At 39.8% G+C, this 20,243-nt stretch overlaps 1 protein-coding gene across 2 annotated transcripts in view; it reads right to left on the minus strand.

Annotated features, from left to right (window-relative positions):
- Positions 1-20,243, minus strand: part of LOC115780815 (integrin alpha-5-like) — a 47,364-nt gene that overhangs the window by 9,006 nt on the left and 18,115 nt on the right. For both annotated transcript variants that reach the window (XM_030730228.1, XM_030730227.1), the window contains exons 11-19: positions 18,947-18,999; positions 17,677-17,885; positions 16,091-16,282; positions 15,949-15,994; positions 15,758-15,871; positions 13,128-13,183; positions 12,376-12,533; positions 9,081-9,218; positions 2,337-2,404 (exon numbers count right to left, since the gene is read on the minus strand). In XM_030730228.1, the coding sequence (XP_030586088.1) occupies positions 2,337-2,404; positions 9,081-9,218; positions 12,376-12,533; positions 13,128-13,183; positions 15,758-15,871; positions 15,949-15,994; positions 16,091-16,282; positions 17,677-17,885; positions 18,947-18,999 (1,034 nt within the window). The remainder of the gene's footprint in view (positions 1-2,336; positions 2,405-9,080; positions 9,219-12,375; positions 12,534-13,127; positions 13,184-15,757; positions 15,872-15,948; positions 15,995-16,090; positions 16,283-17,676; positions 17,886-18,946; positions 19,000-20,243) is intronic.

Raw genomic sequence — 20,243 nt, forward strand, 5'->3', positions numbered from 1 at the left:
ACCCAGTGACCCCCCAAACTAGGTAAGACAACCCCCAGATGATTTTAATTAGGCTCAGGCAAATTTAGCAAATGCAGAGGAAGTGACTCTGATACCACAACAGCGAACTCTCACAGATGCTGGGAATGGACAGAAATCAGCAGCACACAGCTGACATGTTATACTACACTGACGTTGCTGGGAAAAATATAACTGTGGATCATGAGGTTCATAAAAGCATAATTGAAGCCAGAGGATACAACTAAAACACCAGTGACAGACCTCTGGGTTATGAATGTTAAACATCCCACTGTTCGCAAATTCTTGGCAAACAAGGGAAAATCGGTGTGTCCAGCAGTCAGTGAAGGGAAACTGTGTTTAGTGAAAGTGCTGAATCATTCAAGCTTGGTCCTGTGGCTGCTCCAAATGCAGATCTTTGACTTTTCATGGGAAACTTTTAGCACTGATTGTATTTCTGCAGCTAAGAGAAATCACATGGCCATGTAATGCAAAACAGTCCACATATCAGAGCTGGCAGGCTGGGAGGAGAAAGTCTGGAGCGTGTGCTCGCTTTCTGAATGGGCTGAGACGCAGCTCTGTGAATAGACTCCAGTCAGCCAAATATCTCCCTGGAGTCTATTCACCAACAAGGATGCAGGATTAATACACAATGATGTGTAATTGTGCCAAGAGCTAGGAATCATTTCTCTAGATCTTTCTCCCAGTGCACGCATGTTCTGAGCTGTAAACAGCCTCTTATTATTCCTCTGTTAAGGAGAAGGGAATGCACTCATTGCTTTTTGTCTGTCTGACTGTCAGCAAGAAAAACTAACAAGATGAATTTCATGAAACATAAGAGCTCATTTGATTCTGCTGTGTATCCAGATCACTTTCTTTAGGTCTGAGTCATCAATGGCACTAATCCCTCAACCCTAACCCTGCAGGGGTTAGACAAAGGCAAAGTGGACTTTTTGTTTTTAATGAAAAAATGTTATTTTATTTTTTTTAAGTGTGTAAGTAAGAAGTCTTATTTTGTTTGTTTCCTGATTGCCAAGCCTTGGAACAACAATTAAAAAAATATGATATTTTGATTGTCTTGGGTTAGGATGGGGGCTCGGGGGTAGGGTCATCGCCAATGAGTCAGACCTCAAAGGGTAAAATTGTAAAACAGAGCATTGGCACAGGTGGACACACAAGGGGCATTGTGAGTGCACTGCCCCTTGTGTCTGAAAGGAGTCGTGAAATCAACCTTCACATGCTTGTCATCACTTTCATGCTTTATATAAAGAAATTCATTTTATGTCATGAAGATGAAGTGCTCATCTGTGACGACCCCAACCCAGACCCTAATCAAAATATCTAACGTTTTGTTTAAATAAATTGTTTCTCCAAAGTCTTGGTAATCAGGATAGAAAACAGACAATCATTGGAACTGAGAACTTTCCAAAAAAAAAAAAAGTCCATTTTGCCTTTCTCCAAAATATAGGGTTAGGTGAGGGTGTTAGGGTTATCACCGGTGATGACAAAGACCTCAGAGAGCTAACAGATTGAAAAGGGCTTTCTTTCCTGTTTAGTTCAGTGGTTGTAGTTTGATGAAGCATATTATGGAAAATAACCAGGAAACACAGTAACATGTAACATAACTATGTTTCTATTTTTTTAATCTCTCCTTTATTTACTGAAGGATACCTGAGCTGACCTGGTAGCATAAAACCAAAGGGCCTGTGTTCCCTCATCTTTTCTGTCACTCTACACTGAAACTGTCAAACTGTCCACCAAAAAGGGATGGACATTAAAGCAAACCTACACCTACCCCAAACCCTACTGCATTCCAATAACTCCAATGACGTTAACAGTTTAAAATGTTCTATATGTGTGTGTATGTGTTATGTATTTTCTTCATTTTTTTCTTTACTAGTTTGCTCACTAGGAACTATCTGACTGTATAAATCATTGTGGCAATTAAAATTTTGTTCATGTAACTCAGTTAAAAAGGAAACTACAATTAAATTTATCTTTTTAAACTGCAGTGTTAATATGTATTTAGTTTACATATGAAATTAACTACCCATATCAGATGATTCCATTTTCTGAGCATAGCAGATCTAAAAGGCTGGATTACTGGATTTAAATGTACTAAACAGTCAGAAGCACAATTATTTACAGATTTGCAATATTAACTTTATCAAATGACTACATGTCAACTTTTGTTGGATCTGTTGCGCTCAAGAGGCTGTAGCTTTCCTTGGAATAATTAGAATTTTTGTTTTGTCACTGAAGGACAAAACTAGCAATTTAGCAGCGGTTGACTGGAATTTTAAAAATTGTGTTTATTGGATCAGGTGATTTCCTCTCACCCATAAACAGCCAGCTTTAGGTCCGGGACACAGATGTTGTCATCTCCACAATCGAGCTGAATCTGGGCCTGAAAAAAAAAGAAAGAAAAAAGACGGATAAATGGAAGAAGAAGAAGGAAGGCCTGTTACATTCAGCGGGTGAGAGACTCAAAAGGTATGGAGAGAGAAAAGCTCTGCAGGAAGTGGGTGTTTAGAGAAGCCAGAACAGCAGATTTGTGATTTAATGAAAGGATAAGAGGGGATATAGACTATACATATCCTCCATATATACACAGAAAACTGTAACAATATTTCCAACAACCAGATGGCAAGAAGTTGTGAGAAAGCATGACCCTTTAATGTTTGAAGGGTTAAAGTAATATGTGCCTTACATGTGGGAAGGAAGAAAAGGGAGAAGAGAGAAAATCTGGTGGTAGAAGGTTTGAGAGAATCAAAGGATGGTCATTCCATCTTAACAAGTATTACATTTTTGTGGAAAAGCCTCTTTCAAAAACAGAGAAAAGCTCATAGTTTAAAGGCAGTGGGGATTAATCTACTCTTCAGTCTGTCGTGAGAGATAACCACAGTACAAGATACATGTAATTGGATTTGGCAGTATAGTCTTTTCTGGTGTGCCCCCTGAACATTTTGCTTTATTCCCTCCTTTCTCTCCTTTTTTCTGGCTCCTCTTTCTGTTCTTCCATGTAACTTTACTGTCATCGTAGCCATGGCCTCGTCTCTCCGACATATGGGAAACATTAGATTCCAAAAGAATGCTACAGAGAGCAAAGAATCAGCCTGGCAATGGTTAACAGTGTTAACAGTGGAGATTCCTGCTTCAAGCTGCTGGTTTTACATTTATTTAGGACCCAAGATGCTATCGGTCATTTAATACCAAACATGCCCGAGGATGCGCAGTGCTATAGTCTGCATGGTATGCAGGTATACAGTGTACTCTTCTGATCCTGAGGTCTCTTCCTGTTAAAAATGTGTTCTTTGTCTCCACAGTCACTAAGTGTTTGCTCATATGGGTTCACTAAGACAGACCTGCTCTACCTCCTGTGGCTCAGGAGGTAGAGCAGATCTGTCTTAGTGAATCTACTGATTCCTGGCTACTCCAGTTCTAGTTTTGAAACTGAACCCCAAGTTGCTCTTGATGCGCTCATCAGAATGTGATTGTGTGTGAATGTTAGATAGAAAGCACTTAGATGTAAAAAAAAAAAAAAAAAGTGCTTGTATACATGTGTGTGTAAATGGGTGAATGAGTGCTGTACAAAGTGCTTTGAGTGCTCATGTAGAGTAGAAAAGCACTATGTAATTACCATATTACCATTACTACGTACCCACATAAAAATCCATAGCAGAATTTCCCTTTTATCAATTTTGCTTAAGACTGCAAAATTGATGAAGGGTAAAGTTATAGTATAGTGTTTTATATTTGGCAGTATGGCTCTGTTCTGGTACATTCCCGACTCAGTGACAACAGATGTGATGCTGATGGAGGAGGAGCCGGGGTAGGAGGTGGGTGATAAAGTGGCTTGCAGATGTGCAGGAACTGTGACCAGGTTAAAGCATCCTATATGAGATTTACCAACAGAGGGTGTGGCAGGTGTGGGCTAGAATTTAGTTTAGCTGATCTGCTGGGATATGTGAGGTGTCTGATTTTTTTCCAGGGGAAGGCATCTCCTTCATTCACATCCACTCATGAAAGTAATTCTGGCAGTAAACACTCTTTATCGATGCAAATCTTTGAGTTTAGTCACCAATAAACACAGTAGCTTGATGACCCAGTGCTAGATTGCCATTGTCTGTTCCTTTCTAGATAAGCACACCAGGCCAGCCTTATGGACTGAGAGTCATAAGCAGGTGATCTTGGTTAGGATGTGGGCACAGAGAATTAAGTCAATATCAGCAGTGGTATAAAAAATTAAATACAAGTTGTTTTTCTTTTTACAATAATCAAATAAGAGCATCATAGAGTTGCAATGATTTCAATGCTCAACATCAGTGTTTGAAAGAGTGGAACCTTTGTGTCATTTGGCTTGTATTGTAATGTTTGTTAGTGAGTGCAGTGCTGCTTCTTGGGTGTCTCTCTGTGAGGTTGTGACTACACCAATTTATGAGCCCTAAACTATCAAATCCTCCTTCTAAGAACTCTTCATCTTCCATCGTATGTGATCCACGTTTCCCTCCAGCTTTCAAAAGGAACAAACTGTTCTGTCATCGACTTCATGTTATGGTGAAAACTCCAAATGGCATCAAGACGAGATCTGGTAGAAGATCAATTTTAGTGGATATTCACATACAATTTCAATTCAGGTTCAAAAGAATTTACTGATAAATAATGACTTTTTCCATAACCATTGAATAAGCAATATATATTCAATGGTTATGGCATTGAATATATATATATTCAATGCCATAACCACTGACCATGCCATAACCATATATATATATATATATTGCCTTTCTCCAAAATATAGGGTTAGGCTTAACACTTGTGATGACTTAGACCTCAGAGGGTTTTAAAACTGTATGCCTTCATCTCTTCTTCAAATGTAAATACAACATACATATTCTGTCAAAGATACAGTGATTCATGTTTTTAACTACAAGAGCTTTTAGAGCACATCGACAGCTCGGAAATGCACTGAAGAGACGCGTTCATCTGGACCCAAACATAAGCTGCTCTGGAATCAGAAGATCTAAACCACTGTCTCATAATGGTTTGGATGGTCTTACTAGCTATGACAGCAGCTATGAAGCTGATTCTGCTCCAATGGAAGTTTGACTGTCCCCCTGGCACAAAGACAATGATTGGACTCATTTCAGCATTACCTATAGTAGTCACTGACAGTTCTGTGTAGCTAGGCAGACTGCACCAGTCTCCCTAAAAATTATAACATAACAAGGAAATTAGACAACACAAATGAATTAAGTGGGGGTTGGTGAAAAGCCATAAAGGGGTTTGACATAATGAAGATTTTCAGCACTATTACTTTAGCTGCTGGTGTGGTCACAGTTATGGGCTATTGTACTGTGACAACACCCGACAATGATCTAATATGAAATGCATTGCAACATCACTGACACATTATCAAGTTTTTAACAGCTTTTCCACTCTGATTTACACAACTGCACGCAGTAAAAGGCAGTCAAATCCACTCAGTTTAAAAGAATATTGCTGGAAAGACAGAGCAGCAATGCTATCCACAGCAGTGGTGTGTATGGGTGCGCTATGCATGGGAACTGCTGATGGATGATTTAGGAAGCTTTCACTGGTGCTAATTTGGCATTACCTAATCACATAAAGAGTTAAAATAATGGGGCTCAAACTGCAGACCACAATGTAATTCACTATAGTATGTGCTCATCCAAAACATCATGGGACATGTAGTTTGCAAACTTGTCACACAAAAAAGCAATAAGGGTTAAAGAGTTAAATCCCACAAATGTGCACTGGGGTCACTTTACTACAGAGGAAAGTCCACAACCTGGTCTTCTGTCATCAGGTACTTTTTAAAGCTTTGACGTGTGTTTGGGCAGATCATCATGTTGCAGTATGGATCCTTCACAACAAAGATAAAAATCAGTATCTGTAGAACGGAGAGAGCTGATTCTGCTTTGCACAGGGTGGAGTCAGTCTGATGCAGATAATACCAACTCTCCCATAGGAAGAACACACAACACATTTGATGAGGTCTGGTCTCTCTTGATTATCTTCTTCCATTAATCTTTTTTTTTTTCTTTTTTTTTTTTTAGTGCCACAAATTTCACATTTTAAAAAACTTTCTTTTTTGGGAAATTCTGATACATCTCAGTCCATCCCATTTTGGTCCTGCTTCCCGATCTGAGAACTGGTGTTGCTACTTTGTTCTGCCTCTGAGACCACTAGAAATCTTTATTTTCAGTTTACAACATTTAATGATTATTGACATGTTCTGTATCAGTGATGAAGTTGCTTTTCTGCCTCTCTGAACACAGCTTGATGTTTTGATCTGCTAAATGTGCTGTAAAGTTGTAAAGAGTTGTAAAGTCTTTAAGAGAGAAAAGGCTTTCTCCTTGCAAAAGGATTGCCTGTGAAAACCTTCTTTTTCATGTGACTGCAGTTCTGGTTCTTAATCACCAATGTTTTGCTACAAACTAGAGGGACAGTCATATTTATAATTGAAGAAATTTAAGAAGTCTGCAGGTTTTTATGCTTCAATAATCCTCTGATGGGTCCATCAGATCTTACTTGTCGTAATGAATGGATGGATACAACTCAATGAAATCTTACCTTTTATACAAAGGATGGCTTAAACAGATGAAACTGGTAATGTTTCCTTTAATGGTTCTGGGCTTAAAAAGGTTGGTGCACTCTGTTACAAAAAGCCAATTACAAGCACATGATGTGCACACTTACACACCCACATCACACACTCACTTCAGCTTGTATCACTCACATAAACATGTGCACATTTGCAGGCTCTGGCTCTTGCTTGGTGGAGGGGACCACTGGCAACATACATAAACAAACCACAACCAGATGTCTGTGAGCTGAGTACCACCCCACCCAAATGGAGCTGTCAGTCCTCCCTCTGTGTTTTTGCACAGCCATGACTCGCAAGTCCCCCATAAACCTTCCAACTCTTCGTATATCAAACACGCACCAAAAATTACCAACAGAGACCAAAGAGTAGTAAGCAGCTCTTGATTTATCAGGGCTGACCCTCGACCTCTAACCGTATGGGCTTCGGTACTATAGAATGACCTAATATTTATGTTTTTAAATGCTTGCCTTTGTCCTTGCCATTCAAACAACTTGCCTGTCTGGACGTAAGTGTGAGGCATGCCTTCTGTATGGACAATGAATCACTGTGTGTGAAACAAACATGATTTTAGGTTGTTTGGTAGAATATCATCATTGCCTCTGCTCTCATCTCATCTGGCAACATTTGTGGTGACCATCTGGTTAGTCCTTAAGAAGCAAGGCGTGTGGCCATATAAGTGGTGCGGTCTGGAAGTTTAGTGTGGTATTGTAATATACAGTACAGACAGATTCTGCACTTCTATACAAGGATATGCGTCATATCCTCAGATTTTAGGTTTCAAAGAGAACCAAAACAAAGTAGGGATGAGTTAAAAATGTAGCAAAGATAGGAGAAAAGGGGAATGTTATGATCCCTGGGATGGGTCATATTTTTGAGTTTGTATTGGTTGGAGTCTTTAAGTTATCATTCCTGTGTCCCTACTGAGAGTTTTCTTGGGTTCTTTTTTCCTGATTTATTTTGATAATTAGTTGTCTCTTGTGTCTTGCTTCGAGTTTTACTTCCTCCCCTGTGATTGTCTTGATTACTTTTTGTCGTTTCCCAATTCCCAATTAGCCCTCAGTGTGTATATATAGTTCGGTCCTTCCCTCTAGACTCTGAGTGTCTGTGTATCTTCCCCTTTTGTGCTTTCTGTTTTCTGCAGAGCTTTTGGATTTCTGTTTCATGCTCTGTGTTAACTTTCTTTGGAAGTTTCTCGTTCAGCCTGAAGCCAAGGTTAATTTTTTTGTTATCCAGTCTGCTTTGCATCCTGCCTTTCACTCTACAACCCTGATAGGAAAAGAGGAGAAAAGACGCCATGTTGATGAAAGCAAAGTGCAATGAAAATAGACTTTGCAAATAAATACACAGCGCACATGAAGCATGTGATCTCCACTGAAGCTTCCATGGAAAGATTACAAAAAAAATGTGCATAGGCGAGGCTCAACCATGATGTTTGGGAAGGTTAAATTAGGAAGGAGGGTGCTGGTAGTGTATTTGTTTATCCACAAGTAAATTATATACTTTTTCATCATGTTTTCGTGACAGGAGCACACACAATTCACATACAATCCTCTATACAATGGCTGGTTAACTCATTAGGTTAGGGTGTAGCCTTAGTAACAGTAGAGCAGTGGGTATGATGCCTTCTCAGACCATCTTCTGTCTTATTGCCCCCACGTGCTAGAAAGTCCAAGAAAGGTGTCCAGCAGGTAACTTTCCAGACCACAGCACAACTTTAATTTTGGAAATATGTTTGAGCCATAAGGAAATATATTTGCTGAGGTAGTCATTACAAATTCAGTGTTTTCAAAGAAACTTGACTAAAAATGTTTTCACTGATAATATGGGGTAAGCTAAGCCTCCTCTAGCCTTTGGAATAGTGCAGGATATGGAGAAAACTGTAATCTCCCTTAAAATTATACAACAGCTTGTTGTATAAGCATCCAGCTGCAGCCTTGCAAACTCAACAAACCAACTTCATGACATGTACCTCCGCCCTCACCATTACACTAACTTTAACCCTACAAATGCCACACCCACTTCCCCACAGTGCAGCTGCAATCAGATATATGTGGCTTGTGTAGCCTTTTTCTTCTGAAGTGGTTTAATGAGACCTGAAGAAATATTTTATCTCAATGACCAACCCCCAATATTCACATAACAACAGAGTTCTTCAACAGGCTTTAATTTCCTTTTGCTGTTTTTCTTGAAGTGCGTGACCCTGAATTATATGATTTGTTGTTGCTTACAGGTGCGTTTGACAATGACAGTCTTATAATTAATACTGTACTTCATCATTTTGGCTCTTAAGTGTCAGAAAATACCATTATTATTATTATTATTATTAATTCCATAAAGAAACATACTTACATCTGTACAACATCTGTACAACCCCGTACCTGTACCTGCCAAAAAAACAACTGTATGCTTCACACTTCGTATAGCTTATCCCATCATTAGATGATGTACATACCTTCTGCTCTACAAGCTGTTCTGTCCGATAATTGAGGATGGGTCTGAGGCCATGTTGGTCCAGTGGGGCCTCAGGATCCAAACTGAAATTAAGGCTGATGTAAATGGGGGACAGTTTATCCCGAAACTCTTCCTCAGGCTGCAACAGAGAAAGAAGCGACTGCATCAGGAGCTGAACAATAAACCTGGTTTTGCCAGATGATTTTCCTGTTGAATAGGAGTTCTTGCTTCCCACCATTGCCAAGCTTTTGTTCATAGGGATCATCTGATTGTTGTTTTTATCTGACAGTATAAAGAGTCTTTAAGCCGCTGTTGTGAACTGACAGTATGAAAAACATGAATTGTGTCAGTCAGTTAGAGTTAGGGCAGACTGGGTGGTCTTTATTGCTGTTGCATTGATCAATAGTGGGTCAACAACAACCTCCACAGGGGACAATCTGCACTAGGGTTTAAATACTTGGGATTCTCCACCTTTTGGTTTTAGAACTGAAGGAGCCTCTTGAATAAGAGGTGAAATGTCTTCAAACTAGACGGGCACTCAGTAGAGTGACCACCTCACCCACCCCAAATTTTTTAAGGGCCGGTACCACGCTGTAATATATATGACCCAATGTTGTCATACTCCATCAAAAATTACTAGATCACATGGACTACCAATTTTAATATGCTCATAATAATATGCTGATTAATATGCTAATAATTTAAAATAGAAAAAGACAGTGAATTATCAATAATAATTCTTTATACCTGAGTACTAAATTGCATCACAATAGCTGAAAAATTCAATGAGAAATTAATTTTAAAATTTTTGGCAATGATGAGATTTTTTTTAATTTTTGAAAATGTTTTGGTGACCTTGACCTTGAAAATGAAATCATATGTTCTTGGGCTCCTAGGGAATATTTCTACAAAGTTCAATCAATTTTAGTTATAAACCTTTCCAAATAGCAAAAATTTGTTTATACTGTCCCTGTCTCACAATGGTGAAGGATCCTTTTAAAAATTCCTGGATCCAGATCCAGATCACACCAAAATTTAATCAGTTGTTCCGTGTACCACCCCCAACAACTCTAGAAATTTTCATTGAACTCCATTCACAGTTTTCCCAGTTATCTTGGTAACAGTAAGACAAACGGACAGAGAAACATACAAAAGTGACCAGAAACATAACCTCCCTCCACCTATCAGTGGGGGAGGTAAAAGTCAAAGAAGCTCTACTGTATCAACTTGTTTTAGACTGAGGTAAAGTCAGTACACACAGAGGTTAATGTACAGACCATCTGGACCCAAATTGCTAAGCTAAATTGAAAGAGGGTATTTTTAATTTTTTACTGGCAGTGATGTAACAAGTTTGTTTTAAACTAACACCGCTTACAGGAAGGACTGAGTACAATGTGGCTTCAATACTCTGCGTGAACACAATGATGTGACTCTTTTAAAGAAAGAGTACAGAGACAGATAAGTGCTGACTGACGTGAGTGGATGTTTGTCAGTTTCAGCTTTGGTCTCTTATCCTGTCAAAGACCAAAGTGCTCAGCTCATTATGCCTTGCAGTGAACATCCACACATATGACATAAGTGCCTTTGTCAAACACAATCTTTGATCAAGCCACCACTAAGTGATGAGAGGATTGGTACTGAAGCAGTTTCACCTCACACAGTACTTCAAACAGCAACTTCAAACCCTGTTATTAGGAAATGACTTTAACCTCCGTCTTAGCGGAAAGTTAAGTGCATTCACCTGGGCCTGCAGGTGCAAACCAGTCTTTGATTAGATGGCTCCAATGAAAAGCAGCAGGGCTGGAGATTTTTCCAAACATTAAGAACTAGAAAATTTGTGAAAATTATTAAAGGCATACTTGTGAAATGATTGGTCTGAAGAATAAGGGCTATTTGCACAATTACTTTTATGTTTGCAAATGATGTGTGTTTGTTCTCTGCTCAGATGACAGCATGAAATATGAGAGACTATTTTCAGTCTTACTGTCATCATTCTGCCTGTAAGTGCATTTCTATGGCTGCATGTGATTTTATCTGGAAACTGCTGGGTGAACTATGTTTCTAGCCAATATTACCAAAATGCATTTTACATTTCTTTTACCCTTTAAATTATTACATTTTTTTCATTCTTTACAAAAGATTTACAAAGCTGATGAATGATTCAGATTCATTCTGTATATCAACTTTTGCTAGACATGTTGCTCCTTTTTATGTGTTGGTCGTCTGTCTCTGTGTGTGGGCCTTGTCATAGACTGGTGACTTGTCCATGGTGTACCCCACCTCTCGTCTATGACATCTAGGGTACGCTCCCTTAAATAATATCGTAGCATTTAGCTCAAAGCACTGTAGTGCCCTATGTTACAGTCACACTAAGGAAAGCAGTGGTTGGACACTGCAGCATGACCAAAATTATTGTGACCGTGTACTTGTTGTCTCTGAACTGGCTGTTTCAAAGATGAGGACCGGGTCTGTGACCACTCGCAGGAGACGCCGATAAAACAGCAATAAGACGGAGTCAGTCGGTTTGTGACAGAACGGGGTCAATTTGGCAAATACACACAATCTGTGATTATATGGTGATTAACAGTCATATATTAGTAAAAATCACAAATCTGTTGCCGTCTACATACACAGAAATTCACATTAACTACTCATATTCAGAGTCCAGCCAGAACCTCGTAGATTTGAAACAGAAATTAAGACATTTCTCCAGAAATAGTGACGTGGTTGCTGCAAGATGGCGATTTAATTGCAAAATGCCACGGATGCTGCTCAGCAACGATGCTTTTATACAGGAACATAACCAGAATGCAACCAGTTGGCAACTAGTTAAGTCGAATCAACTATTGCAAAGAGATGTGTGGCAGACAAGTTGTGCTCATTAGTGCAGACTGACTCTGACTGATTGCAACATGTTAGCAATCTGCATTTGTAAATTAGACAGCAATTGTTTGCAAACCTTCGCCAACCTGTCTGAGAGTGATTGCAGACAGTTTGCCTCCCACCAGGCGACTCGTGCAATTGCTTTGTAATTGAAAGCAGTCACCCAGAAGTTGAGGGTATTGTATGCTCAACCTCTAGGTGACCAGTTGGTTGCCACAACTATTCAATGCAATCACAAAGCAATCATCAGTTTTTCCTAGTCACAATGAGGTTGCAGTTCTAATTTTACTCTAGTGTGACTGAACCATAAATAACATCAACCTGACAAAAATGTGCTTATTAAAAAAAATCAATAAAAAACATCTGCTGAATCTGCTCGACCTCAAGGTGCAAACACAGCTTGTATGACTGACCCGCAAGTAGATATTGCTGTTGTGACACAAGGGTTTTCTGTTCGTGAGGTTAAAGGTCTTCACTAGGCTGGGCTGCTGGCTCTCCAGGAACAGAGTCCTCCTGATAGACTCCTTCTGCTTCTGCTTCCCACTGTCCAACTGCACCTCCACCACAAAGCCTTAAAAGTGTATGACACACACATACACACACAAAAGTGAACATGCACATCATCTGTACATCTGTTTCACACAAAAATACAAATGAATGCACAGCACATACACGAACACATGTATTCTCAGACATCTTGTATGTTTGCCTCACCACATGCAAACACACACATATACAGGAATAAATATTATGGTAAACAGTCTTTATATGCCATTTTGTTTGCTGTACAGAAACATGGAGGGCATTGCTGCAGACCACATGACAACAACTATGCAGAGAACAGAGACAATACACACCCACTCACTTCAAATAAACACACACGCACTTTTCTAAACTGCCGGAGCCCACCAAGTTACCCTGTATTTACACGATTGTTCTTTTATCTTGATCTTAACTGCCAAATTGACCACAGTGAGGGCCGGCATACTTGTGGCTGCACAAAGAAAGCAAGGTAATGGGGACCATCTGTGTGTGTGCGTGTGTGTGTGTGTGTGTGTGTGTGTGTGTGTGTGTGTGTGCGCGTGTGTGTGTGTGTGTGTGTGTGTGTGTGTGTGTGTGTGTGTGTGTGTGTGTGTGTGTGTGTGTGTGTGCGTGCGTGCCTCACCTAGATGAGAGGGGAGGTGCTTCCCATTAGCCAGCAGGCAGAAAGTGATGCTGACGCTGGAGGTTTAAGAAGACACAAATATTTTTAAATAAAATTAGCATGTGGAGCTTGCAGGCATGTCTTTAGTTTATTTGGGGCACTGCTGTTTGTTGTGATTTGGCACTATATAAATAAAATTGAATTGAACTGAATTTTTTTTGTTCTGTTTTTTGTTTTGTTTTAGTCAAAATAAGTCGGTGTACATTAAGCATCTACAGTATGTCTCTATAGCCTCTAACTGTGGGGCAGGTCCCACCAGGTGAAAAACATGAATTGAAACTAAGGCGAATCAATACGGTTCTGAAGAGTGCTCTGATGCCACTGTGCTGACCTTTCAGCCAAAATCAGCCTGGATCCTTTTTTATTGTTAATCACTGCTATAAAAAAAATTGCAGTGTTCTGGGACATGAACATTTTCTGTTTCTTAAATGAAGCATACCAGAAAACGTTTGAGAACCACTGCAATAAAGTAACCTTACTAGCAGCGCCAATGGCAGTGGTAGATTCAAATACAGATTAGAAGGAGATAAAGATTAATTTGTGGAATCAGGGTTTTTAAATTTAAGACTGTTTACAACCTTTTGAAAACCAAATCCTGCAGAAAGCAATATATACATATATGTTAAGTTTAATGTGTAACATCTCCAGACAGCTTTCAATTAGATATGAAAATATTAATTATTAGAATCTGATCAAATATGTCAGTTTGATCAGATTCTGAATTAATTCAAAACTTTATTGGCCATTTATTTTCATTTAAATCAATCTTGAAACTTTCCAAGACCTGCAAACTGGCTGTAAATGTGCTGGAGTAACAACACGTAGTCAGATGAAAGTGGTGTGTATGACCACTTAACACTGACAGTATGTGCTTGAATTGGGAACTTAAAAGCACCGGAAACAAGCTGCTTGCTGTGACACCTGGAAGCTGCTGGACATCTTCCTGGATCACATTCTTCATATGTTTTCAATAGTTTTGTCATTTCATTTGTCTACATGTCTCCTCAGTTTGTGTATAGATGTATAAAGCCTCTCTAGGCAAACTTGTGATTTGTAAGTTTGGGTTATACTTGACTTCACTCTCACAGACATGGTCAGACAAGATTAATGTCAGCTGGACGACATAACCCGCCACAAGGATGCAACATTCACCATATCAAAAATGTTCCACTATCCTAATGCCACTGCTTGGCTTTGTGGCTTTTATTCTGAAACTGCTGCAGGCGCTGCATTGTTTTGGTCACCACAGGTGGCACAAATTACTAATCAGAAATGCGTTTACAAAATAAGGCCATTATTTTTTTTTTTTTTTAACTTTTTATTCTGTAACATGAAATCAGATAGTGGTTTATCATAACAGCATGAGTTTGTTTAACTGCTCTGTAAAGAGAAACATCTACAGCTCCTTTGTCATGTGTATAAAAAAAAAAAGTAGCTCCAAAAGAATTTGCTTTAGTGTTAAACCACTTTTTATAGTAGCCACACTCACTGAAAAGGAGACCTATTATACTCTTTTCAGCCTCCTTGTATTTCTCTGATTCAGTTCTAAATAATTCTTATTTATCTTGTGCTGAAGTCCCTCATTTGAGCCTCCGTCTCAAACAAGCTGTTTTAGCTCTTGTCAATGTCAAACAGAAAGTGGTTCTTTCATGCTCAGAAGCTCAGATGATCAGATTAGGGAAACCACTCTAAGTGACATCATACAGAACCAAGAGCAGAAAAAGCTGCAGACTGACACCTGAGCTTTTATCTCTTGAGGATTATGCTGAGGTCATTAAAGTGAAAGTTGTGTCATGTTTAATATTAGCATGTACAAGTATAACAGTATATAACAGACATTTGGAAAAGCATGATAGGTCCCCTTTAGGAATTCTAACTTTAAAGGATAAGTGCACGTGCATACATGAATGGAGTGTGAAGGGTTTTTGCTCATGTCAAACAATATCTTGTTCATTTCATAAAAGTTTCAAGCCTTTTCCAACCCTTTCACCCCCCCCCCCCCCCCCCCCCCCCATTCTTCCATGTAGCTACTCCACCTTTCTCCCACCTCCTCATTTTCTCCTCTCACCCTCTGTTTCCGTTTTGTTTCCAAGGCAGCAAAAAAACACCAATAAGCATGAGAACAAGACTCGCTTGTATCAACATAACGGTCAGATACTAAGACACCAAGTAGTTTGGCAAACGCCCCACAGCACTTTCAAAAGGTTCCACACTGAATCCAATGGTTAAAGTGAATTTGTGGAAAGAGCTTTATTGGGACTGAAAGCTGGGTGAATTTTACTTCTTGTTTTTCCACTGAATCTAAGAACACTCAGTGTGTTCAGAGCAGCTCGGACAGGAAACTGGCAAACATGAAGTCATTTGACATTCTCTTGAGGTAAAGCACTGACTAAGACGTGTGTTACATAATGTAAGAGACGCTCCATGTTCTGTTACTCTCAGAGAACTCTTTAGCTGCTCTTAAGGTTTTTTGTTAAACCATTAAAGAAATTTCCACTACAGTCGTAAGTGCCAAAGGCTCCCTCAAACTGTGTATAATCTGCCTATTAATAAACACATGTGGCTGAACTTTGTACAGAAAAATACCTTACCAAGACACAGAAAGAGTTTCATTCCCTGTGATCAGCGTGCATTGCTTCTCCTCCTGGTTGAACATGGTCGGCTGTACTGTGAGAGATGCGCTGGCATTCACTATTGGACGAGCTCTGATTGAAGCCACAGGATAAGAATGAGTAGAATGGTCTGCATGCTTGTCATTAAGCTGCTAAATGTTTCAACATACCTGTAGAGCACAGCTTTATCTACCCCAAAAGCACCAACAATCAGGTCTGCAAGAAGAGCAAAGTGACTTAAATGAATAAATGAATGTAATCAGAATAAGAGGCATTGATCTAGATGTGGAGGTAGAGCTTGTTCTGCAGTACCTGGGTACCCGTTGTGATCTAGATCTTTGTTGCCTCTCATAGCAAAGCCAAAACTAGCTGGGAAAGAGCTGAAAGCCCACTGGCCCGAGAGCGTCTGAGTGGGGGTGTCCTTCAGTCCTCCAACGTGACCGTTGTAGATAAAAACCAACCCCTGCTGGTCGTCTCCTCCGTAAGGACAGCCGATAGCCACGTCTGATTGTAAACAGCAACAACACCTTATGTTAACTGCATGCAAAGCAGCACAGTATGCCTCTATTCCTTCATGAACAACAATTTTTATGGACCAGGATAGGACTCTCAGTGGTTTTACAAGGGCCAGAATTCAGTAATTTGCTGTGTTTATTGGTTATTTACTTTGTTAGACTTAGATGAGTCAAGTTATCTTTCACATTTGAAAAACCATCTGAGGTACTGTAGCATAAAATCAATCACTTCACCCTTATTTCCTGCTGACTCAGTCATTTGGATCTTGGTGCTGCACCAATGTGAGAATTTGCTTTTCCCTGTTTATATGGTCATCACTTTTTACCTATTTACCTATCTTTTTATAGCATTAAACAACCAAAACAAAACACACTAGAAAAATGAACATTTGAATGTAGAATAGCATGAAAAGAAGAAATTAAGCAAACAGAAAACAAATCTAAGAAACAAACTGAGTGCAGTAATATTTCTGGTAGGCCACAGAGTCAATCTCAGCCAGCATTCCCAAGAGATCAGCTGATCTGCCAGCCATCTGTGGCTAAGCTGCTATACTTCTTATTTGCACATGATAGTTTTGGTTCAGGGGCAGAGTTTTGTACCTTCCTGATGCAACCCCAAAAGGATTTTTGTCTCTAGCTGAAGGTGAACCAGCAACCTTTTCTTGCCAAACAAATCTGTGAGCCACTACATAATGAAGCCACCCATCTTAATACTAAATCTCATATGGTGGTTCCTTTAAGGCTGATTATTAGTTCTGCTTCTGCAAGCTGCTTTGCAACCCACCTTTACCACAGATCATCTATTTCATGCTGTTTCTGACTAAATCAATGTTAAGTCTTTTGCCAGTTATGAATTTTGTGCTATGTGATGGGTCTTGCTGCAGCTCTCCCTGCTTTTAGGTGAACCACGTATGCATGTGGAAGTGCAGAGAGTCTAAATATAAATGACTGCATACGGAATAACAATCTCACTTTGATTAAAATGGTCCCAACAGAAAAGGTGGCACAGTGGTGATACTGCCTCACATAAAGAAGGCCTTTCTGTGTCTACTTTGCATGTTTACTCCAGATGCTCCAGTTTCTGCCCACAGTCCAAAGATATGCACGTTATCGGCTGTAGGCATGAGCTTGTGTGACTGTCTGGATCTATGTGTTACTGGTATGATGAAATGGCAGCTTGTCCAGGGTTTATGCCAGGCTCCAACTTCCCTGCAACCCTAAGTTAGGTAAGCAGTTAAGAAAACAGGCAGATTGTACAATAGAATTGTTTGAGGTATAGTGAGAAGCGGGGGTTTATGGCCCGTACTGTAACAATTAAGATATTTTGGCTTCATTCTGGTGAATCTTTGGTCTTTCTTCACATTCTCTATGATGCACATTTACCATTGAAACCATCCTGGTTGAGGTCACCCAGCGGTGCAAGAGAGGTGCCGAACCGGCTGAAGGGCTGAGGACCCAGGAGGTGGGACTGGCTTGGTTCCAGCTGCAGAGGGCCCCTCTGTAGATACACATACACCTTACCCAGCTCCTCCAGACGCCCATTAGACCCCCGACGCATGAACAGTGGAGCTCCCACCACCAGGTCTTCCAAACTGGAGAAAAGGGCAGAAAAACAAATCATGAAGCTTAAGAGTAAGAAAAGTATAATATTAACACAGACAATAAGGTCCAAAGAGTTCTATTTGAGTACAAACCAAACAACCAGAGAATTATTTTCTTAAACCCCCTGAAGGATAGGTTCATCCCTTTTATTATTTTCCCTTAAAACACAGTAAAATGAAAAATGCATTTTCCAAAATCTAATCCTCCTTTTCCCTTCAAAGATCAGCACTCATGGCATCATGACTCAACTTAAGATTAATGTAATCAAATGTGATTTGTAGCGACTAGCTAAAAGGGCAACTCATAGACTGTTAGCTAGCGTGAATAGCTGACTTTTGCGCGTTTGGATTTCAGCTGGCAAAAATAAAGTCTTCCACCACATTTACATTTGAGCTTTCTCGCTAAGACTCACAATCCAATCAAATCTCATGGATCTGATTTAAATCCCTCTTGTATCCAGTTTCATTTAGCACTACATCACATTAGTTGTTAAATATGCCCTAACTTTCACTGTGACTTCAAGTTACATTTTCATGTCACAGTACGCTGAGTCTCCTGAGTCAACTTTTATCAGGTTAACATTTTATCTCACATCCTGACTGAAAGTGAGAAGAGGAACAAAGGAGGATGTGGGCTGTAGAATAATGAAAGTATCTCAAAGTTTAGCTTAAAAAAACAAGGTGTTACCCTGTGACTCAGTAATACTTGACCAGATGAGTAAAATAATAAATAGTCATTTTAAAGGTCATGCTGAAATTCTGAAAGAAAGAAAGGGACTGAGGAAGTGAAAACCAAAAAAAAGAAACCTTTACACAGAGAAGAACTACACACAGAAGGAGATTACAGATGGAGGGAAATTTTAATGACACACTGGAGAGTATGAGTAATTAAACCACTGTGGGAAATGACCAAAAGTCACAACTGTTGACCTTTTTGATGAACCCTCCACTCACTTTTAGTTTCTTGTTTTAGCTGCTCTCATCTCACCCATTTCACCTCCCTCTCCTGATATTTTGTCACCATCTGTGCCACCCTGACTCCAGTCACTTACCCGTCATTGTTGATGTCAGTGGTTGCCACTGCGTAGCCAAAGTAGGACCCCATCTGGAATGCATTACAAACAAGACCCAGTTAGCCTGTAATCACACCACAGTACACAGATCTCTTTTTCTTTCATTTTTTTCTCTCTCTCTGTGTCCTTTTTATCTTTTCTATGCTCCACCCCCACCCCCAGAAGTTTCTTTTTCAATCTCTCAATCCCACAATCCCCTGGGGTCTCCTCTTCTCTCTTTTCATGGAGCTCAGTGTTAGAGCTCCTGTAAGTTCGTGGTGAGGTAGGGGTCCTGGGGATTGGAGACTAGAGCTCCTTTAAAGCACACTCCAAGAAATATGCCTGCGGGACTTGGGCTTTCCGGTTTAATTTCATGCCATATATGACCATGTATGATAAATAAGGGTCACGTTATGTCCTTGTTTGACTCTGATTTCAAAGTGATTTGTAGTATAGCATCACAGCAGCAACACTGAATACTGGGATTGCCTTCCAGTAGTGCACATGCAAAACAGCTCATAACATAAATCATTGAGGCTCAGGACAAAGTTCAAATGCAACAACGTGATACTGCTGTATTACTGTTTTGCTCACACTCCTAAGAAACATAATCAAGTCCTCCAGTAATGTTCTTCTGAGGTTTTGTGAGTTGTGGTGAGATCAGCAAAAGTTAACCACCGATGAATTTTCCCTCATCAGCTACAACTGATTCCTTTAATTGCAGTAGCAGCTAATGTAGCCTAACGCAGTCAGTCACAGCGTTCTGTAACAACTTCTTAGATATTTTTGTTGTTGTGTTTCCCAAAGTGGCAACGTCCGGTGCTGAAAGATCAAACCAACACAGCAGTGCCAAAAACTGCATTTCCGTTTTTTTGACTGGCTCCAAAAGAGTCAGTCCCCGTACAGTGGCATGTTAAAATGCCCAACTTTAGAGATGAAATAAACATGTGTACACCCTGGCACAAAAATAGCCTTAGTCTTTGTAGTTAATTTTCTCCCTCATGACAACTGTGAAAAGGGTTTTTTTTTTTTTTCATACCTTGTTTTTCTGTTTGTCTCAAGTGAGGCTTCAAGCCAATTTGAATGACAGCACACTGTAGCTGTAGCTGCTAGCTGTCTGATAGAACTCACCTGTGCTAATTCCAATCACTAAACTGGACATGTTTGTGCTGCTGGTGCCTTTTGGAGGTCAACTTTCTGCAAAGTCAGTCGCTACAGTCCTCCAAACTTCATGTGGCCTTCAGCTTAATTCAAGAACAGTGCTAGAGAGCTTCATGGCATCGGTTTCCATGTCTGA

The sequence above is a fragment of the Archocentrus centrarchus genome, chromosome 5 (assembly GCF_007364275.1).
Source record: "Archocentrus centrarchus isolate MPI-CPG fArcCen1 chromosome 5, fArcCen1, whole genome shotgun sequence".
Classification (NCBI taxonomy): domain Eukaryota; kingdom Metazoa; phylum Chordata; class Actinopteri; order Cichliformes; family Cichlidae; genus Archocentrus; species Archocentrus centrarchus.